At 30.3% G+C, this 6,954-nt stretch overlaps 1 protein-coding gene across 1 annotated transcript in view; it reads right to left on the bottom strand.

Moving 5' to 3' along the window:
- LOC106476885 (A-kinase anchor protein 13-like) overlaps positions 1–6,954 on the bottom strand; it is a 245,164-nt gene that overhangs the window by 44,959 nt on the left and 193,251 nt on the right. Inside the window, exons 25-27 of the mRNA XM_022381499.1 lie at positions 3,466–3,537; positions 1,443–1,496; positions 7–52 (exon numbers count right to left, since the gene is read on the bottom strand). Coding sequence (XP_022237207.1) covers positions 7–52; positions 1,443–1,496; positions 3,466–3,537 — 172 coding nt within the window. The remainder of the gene's footprint in view (positions 1–6; positions 53–1,442; positions 1,497–3,465; positions 3,538–6,954) is intronic.

Below are 6,954 nucleotides of genomic sequence, written 5' to 3'. Positions count from 1 at the left end.
CTGGGCACTATCTTCAAGAGACTCCATAGATGCTGAATTAACATCAACAATACTAAAAAAAAAAAAAAGTTGGGTTTGTTGTTTAAAAGTCACAAACAAACTACTGATCTTTTTTTTTTCCTATGTACAATGTGCTTCTGAAAGAAAACAATCCCACCTTCAATACCAACTTTGGATAAGTAAAACAAATATTAATTTCATGGTTCCCACATCTTTAGGTTGACAAAATTCCAGGACCATAAGGCTGTTTTCTGAGACCTTTTAAGCCTATCAGTAACTAAATTAAAAATTCATGCATAACTCTCAGTTTTTTCTTTCTCAGTGTCTTCTAAAGTTGATAAACAGAAAAAGACTACAACATGTAGTAGTAGAACTTTTAAATAATTATTTTATTTTGAAAATCCAGCATATCTTCCAAAGATGTTTCCATTTTGTCTTTTCAGGAGACTATCATAAATTATGAATTACAGGTACTAAAATATTCACATTTGAAGCAACATATTCGATAATAACAAATAAAAAGTGAGCCAATTGCCCTCCTACATTTCACAACATCTTTAAAGGTTGAAATAAATATTTTAGAATTTAATTTTTAATGAAAAATAATTAATTTCAGTTTTCCTATTGACCCCCCCAAAATCAGGTAACAGTCAAAAAAAGAGTGACAGAAAAGATTAGCTAACCACTCAAAGGTTCAAACCTACCAGACATATTATCGGCAAATGTTATTGACAGTCTTTACATTAATGAGCCAAAGGCTTGTGGGACATAGTCCATTCAATAAAAGTTATCTTTAGTAGTTGTAAGTTTAAGAAAACTGTCAATTATCAGCTTAAAACTTTTGCCATAGCTCTATCCTACAGACTACAGAACTGTTCAACAATGCTCAATATAATTACTTTCACAGAAAGCAGAATAAAATCCTTAAAAACAAGAATAAATATTCAACAAAAACAAATATATAGACAATCAGAAGAAAAAAATCATGAAAATGTTGAATCTAACCAGAATTTGAAAAACGATGCCACTACTAAATAAATTTTTTGAATTTAATTACTAAAAATTACGTTTTTTTTTCCAAAACAAAACAATTTTTGTACGAGCTTACTCACCAATTCAACTTAGCTAATAAAGAGTTGCTAAGGGCAGATGAAATTGCAAAAAAATAGTTGAAACACCACCTCTTATTTGTTTGTAATTGTCACAGCAACTACACCAGTGAAATGAAATTTAAGGTCTTTCCAAACTTTAAATTTTTTGTCCATTCTAATAAATAAATAAATTTAATTTTATGAACACCACAAGTTCTTTTTGTTGGGTGGGGGAAGACAGAAACAATAAATTACCTTGTAAAATTTCTATAAAATCTTTCTTAGACCAACACAATTTTAAAATAAATAAGAAAGCTGTTTTAAAATGTGTGGCTCTTATCAACTACCTACTTTGAATTGGTGTCATCCATGGGATCAGCTTCTTTTTCTTCATTAATTACCTTGCTAAAAAAAAACAGCATGATATAAATGAATAGCTCCTATACCACAACTGAAAAGAATATTATAACAAAATCATTTATACTGAATTGCCTTGTGGTATTTTTATGTTTAGCTTAACAATATGCTTTCATAAAAATAAAGTTCAACTGTTACAAATATTTTAGAAAAAAAAAGATATGACAGAATTTTTAAATTTGAGTAAATATATAAAAAATTAAATTGTGGTTTACATATAATGAGCCTCAGAATAAAAATGAAATCAGAATAATGGATCAATCTGAATATTAATTAGTCAAAACAGTTATATATATCATAATTAATACAATAAACGTATAAGTGAAAAGAGTACGTTTCCAATATTCATGGAAAAATACACAGGGGCTATCCGTGTGAGCCATCCTGAATTTTGAACTAATAGACTACAAGGAAGGTAGTTGATCAACAGCACCCACACTAACTCCTGGGTTAATCTAATAATATAGGGCAATTTAACCATCACTCTCATTATACACCTATGGATTAAAAGTGTGGAAAACAATTTTGTGACAATGAGGCACAAACCACGGAAAAAGAAAAAAAGATGACAGAATTAAATGTTTGTACTGAAAACTAAGATTACTATAAAACAAATCTTTAAAAAGTACATGTACCTAGGCACAGTTTACCACCTTTAGCAAACACTGATCAACTAGTATATTTTGGCTCAAGGTTTCATACTGTCTCTAGCTTTTACAACTGGAAAAAAGTATAGATTGATACTTCTGGGAATAACAGTTTAAAAAAAAAAATGATTTCATATGATTAGAATCTTGTGAAAATGATTAGGCATTAAAAACTTTTCATAATTTATTTGTACATACAATTTGTAAGCTATTACAAAAAAATAAACTTGGAAACCCTCAAATGGGGTTAGATATATCTTTTATATTTCTACCTCATTCTTCAGATTCATGGAAAAAAATGACAAACTTCTTTTAAAAAACATCCTCCTATCCACCAACCTATTGTAATATGAAGTTTTTGGTTTCACAATTTATGAATGTTACTCCAATTGTTGGTGAACCCCAACAGGAAAATATTTCTCAAAAAATTAATTAAACTGATGCTTGAACAATATACCTCTAAATGTAATTTGTATTTTTATCTCATTTTTGTACCTAATTTCTTATTTCAAATATAAATTTTGGAAGTGTCTTAAAATAAAATATAAACAACAAGTTGTGATATAAATAGGTATTACGATTATTAATTTTGAAATATCTCAAAAGATTAAAATTATATGAAAGAAAGCAAAAAATATGAATTAATTCACTGTTATTGTTTTTTCAATAAAAGAAATATGTTAAAATTATTTTATGAGGAGAATGAAGATACAAATGATAAAGCTGCATAAAACACGTACAAAGTTCATGAGAATAAGAAAGCAAAACTGGCAATAACAAAAATCTTGAGAATATGTCACAAAGAAATTCATTTACAGAAAAATAATCAGAGCTTAGAATAATTTCACATGGTTAAAACTAGGCTATACTAAAATAACATTTTATTTCCAATTTGTAAGATGCAATTATTTAAAACTTCAAACACTTTACAAAACAGAGGCCATAAACAATATGCTCAAAGTAGCCATATCAGTAACATCATCAGCTGAACCAATCATATTTTGACACTAATATTTTAAAAATAAATACATGTTTATTTGTCATGCTCTTACACATGCAAACTGTAAATATTTTCTTTCATAAACAAGTTCTTCATCGTGCTGAAGTTATGAAAGGTGAACTTGAAAAAATCCATAAAATTCTAAGCATGTACATGTAATCATATCAGATACATGCAAAAAGGAGATCAGAAATTCATTCATGTAACAGGCATGCGATACAGTCTTAGAAGACCAAATAAAAACAACCAAAGAATCCTGAAGGTTTCCAACTTAAAAAATTATATCATCAGTACATAGCAACTGACTTACTTGACTCCCAGCTTAGTGGCAACCCTACGCCACTGCGTTGAGCCTCTGGGAGTGTAAGCCCTGTTAGGCACGCTGTTAAAAGCAACAGTCTCATGAGAACTGAGAATCACTAGCTATGTTAGGTCCTCAGAAAAAATCCAAAAATAAAACCTAATTCTTAAAAAAACAAAAAACTCACAATAAAAGAAAAACAACTGTGTACTTTATATGCCTGTTCTGATCTAAATTGGAGTTGATATCATCATAGTGGTCCTCTATTACCCTGAGTGAATTCTACACTAAATAAAGCAATGAATACAAACAATAATTTGTTATAAATTCTGAAAATGGAAACTGCTGTAAATACAGAATTTTCTGTACTCTGTTTAAAAAAAATCAACAAAACTTTCATAAAAGCTGTATCACATTACTAATATAAATATACACATAACTATGTTAGTTTGCTCAGAATTTGAATACTACTGAATAATTACGTCACATTAAGCATTTAGCTTCATAAACTATGATAAACAAATACACTAGGTCAACTTTCAATGCATAACTAGTAAGGAATGCCAGTAAGTGTACAGGTAGGTAGATATGTGGAATTTGTATATATCAATTATTATATTAAATTATTTCTTTTAATTTTATAATAAATACAAAAGTGGTAAATTCTCTTGTTAAAACTAAAATAATTACATGGTTAGTTGTTATAATTAAGTGAAATTAAAGCTGCCTTGGTATCTGGAAAAACAAAAAAAAAATCATTGTCATGGTTAGTATCCTTTTGGTAGTAGTGCACAAACCATTTTTTTACGGCACCATCCCTTTCTAAACATACATTTCATTGCACCTCCTTACACCCGATATAAAAATAAGACAAGTCTTAAAATGGTACACAACATAAGGCAAACACTTTTCGTTTACTCACCAATTTCCTGAGAAGAATGGGCCTGAGATTTGGATAAAAAAAAAATACAAAGTTTGTCTTTGAGCTTCATGATGTGACTGGGTAGATTCCCACAAGACAACCAGCACATCTCTGTTTGCAGCAGGAACTAATCATACATGGATCCCATTTCTCCACAAAGAATGGAAAACAGCCTGCTGATTAAAGCTCTTGATTTGACAAAGTTCACAACACTCACAGCATCTTGTAGCATTTTGTTTGCTTCAGGTTTCAGTTTCTTTGAAACTAATGCTTCCCTGTGTATGATGCAAATGTGAAAATGTTAAAGCTGGAGTAAGAGCACTTATCATGGCTCTGAACCCTTTCTTGTTTCTTATAAATGCAGCTACCCCATCACTGCATACCCTAACACTGGTAATCCAAGAAACATTGTCGGTGGTGAAAAACTCATCAACAAAAGAAAATGTGGCTTCCCCTGTAGCTCTCTTTTTCAGTGCTTGGCAAAAACAGAAACTCTTCACACACTTCCTTTTTGTAACAGTATTGTACATGTACAAAAATGCTGAGTTAAAATTGCAGCATTTATGGTTTCATGAAGTTGTATGATGAAGTTCAAAGTGTTCTGGATGCTTGTTATCAACTGCATTTTTTATGTCAGCAAAGATTATATCTATACATCTCATGACAGTGTCACATGATAAAGGAATAAACTTGAGGACTTCACCATACCTCTCTTCATGTGCAATCGAAACAAATTTTTGCAGCAGTAGGAATAACTAATGTCTCTCCTATATTTATGACTTCTTGCTTTTCCCAATCAAATAAGGTGCTTCTATAGAAACCTTCAATGCTTTTGATGAAACAGTGATTTGATTTGCAAGTAAGTTGCTTTTCTCTTTCAATTGTTTCACATGTCAGTTGAAGAAATCATTGATTTTACCCACATCCTCAAACGTCTTTGGTTTCCAAATACCTTGTAAATTCATTTGGCATGACGTTGCTATTATATTTAAAATCTGTGAACAAATATTGCAGTGTGGTTCTTCCTCATTATTTATTCCTCCTAATTATTCTGTAAGTGAAGTGAACTTTTAAATAACCCTCCTGGTATTTGAACACTTTAATTTTTAGTTTGGTGTCCAGTTTATTGACAAAAGCATAAAATCAAAAACCAAGGAAGGGCTTGGTACATCTACAGAGCCATGAATTTGTTATTCTTCATTATCACAATTATCATTTAATGCTTCCTTCTGTTTGTTTACTTCTGAGCCATCACTTGAAGAAAGGTGAGATTGTTTTTGGCCAATACGTAATATCCATTTATCCATGTTTTTGATAAACTCGTAAATGTACACTTTTGTCCAAAACTTGAAACTAACAATATGGCAAATGTGTAAAAAAAATCTCATGATATCTCAGTCAGCCAATGAACAATCACATTGCTTTTTGCATGGAATGTAAACATGAATATGAACTACACTTCCATATAATTAGTTTATAAACATTTTAATATGATAATTATAACTTCTAGTTTACTATATCTAATGCAACTCTGCATCTTGATTAAGAGGGCAATTACTCATTGAGTTTTTGAATGCTTCTAATAACAATTAAATGTTTAAACTTTGCACTTCTGCTGTGTAAACAGAGCAAGTGGCTACAATATACTGTATCAAATATTTTCTTTAGCTAGTAGCAAAACTAACACACACACATAAAGATAAGATAATACATACAATGGAGGTTTAATAAGCGAAGTGAGGGATGAAATATTAATTATACATGAATGACTGATCAGTGTTACCTGTCAACTCAGTTACATTTATAAAATTCGGCAAAACAATCTGTGGTTTTGTAGGGCAACTACCTTGTTTCATGATTTACAAATTTTAAATTATTGTCAGTGAAAAGTGAGAGACAGTGTTTTGGAATAGCCAACAGCCACTATTCAGAAAAAAAGAAAAAAGTATATTTCTGTAGTGAGAACACTTTTGCCTGTTTGTACAAAACTGTTTGAATACACCAGCCTCTCTATCAAGTAATCATAGGAGAGGTTAATTCCATGCTGAAAGTAAGAAGAAAAACAGTGAAATACACAATCTTCAAACTGTGTTGCCTCTCTTTCTAATTACTTTTCAACATGAAATTAATCTGTAATGTTCTCTTTGCAGCCTGCATGCTAATGCAGCTCTCCACTCTAACCTATTTATGTATATACTGTACACGTCAATTTCCCATGTTAATTGTTGTTAATACATTACTAATTAGTAGCAACATTTTATTTTTGGATATAATTTGTATGCTCTTATATTATTAGTTGCATGCCCCTACTGATTCTCTGTGTCCTTTAACCCTATCACCCCAGGCATCCTTTACTCTGCATGACACAAGGTTTTACTGTCTTACATTCAAAATTTTATTATACTACTTTTTCTTTATGTTATACCAATTAGAAGGGCATAAAATCTTAAATAATAATTCATATTTTAATAGTATAAAAGTTTTAAGTTCTTAATTCTACAAGGGAATATTTGAAAAAATCCTGAATTTCCACTAGTGTGACCCAAGTGACACATTTTGTCTTAGCATGTCATCAT

Source organism: Limulus polyphemus, unplaced genomic scaffold (genome assembly GCF_000517525.1).
Source record: "Limulus polyphemus unplaced genomic scaffold, Limulus_polyphemus-2.1.2 Scaffold7, whole genome shotgun sequence".
In the NCBI taxonomy this organism is placed as follows: Eukaryota; Metazoa; Arthropoda; class Merostomata; order Xiphosura; family Limulidae; genus Limulus; species Limulus polyphemus.
Note: the sequence above shows the minus strand (reverse complement) of the source record. Positions and strands in the feature narration are given on the sequence as shown.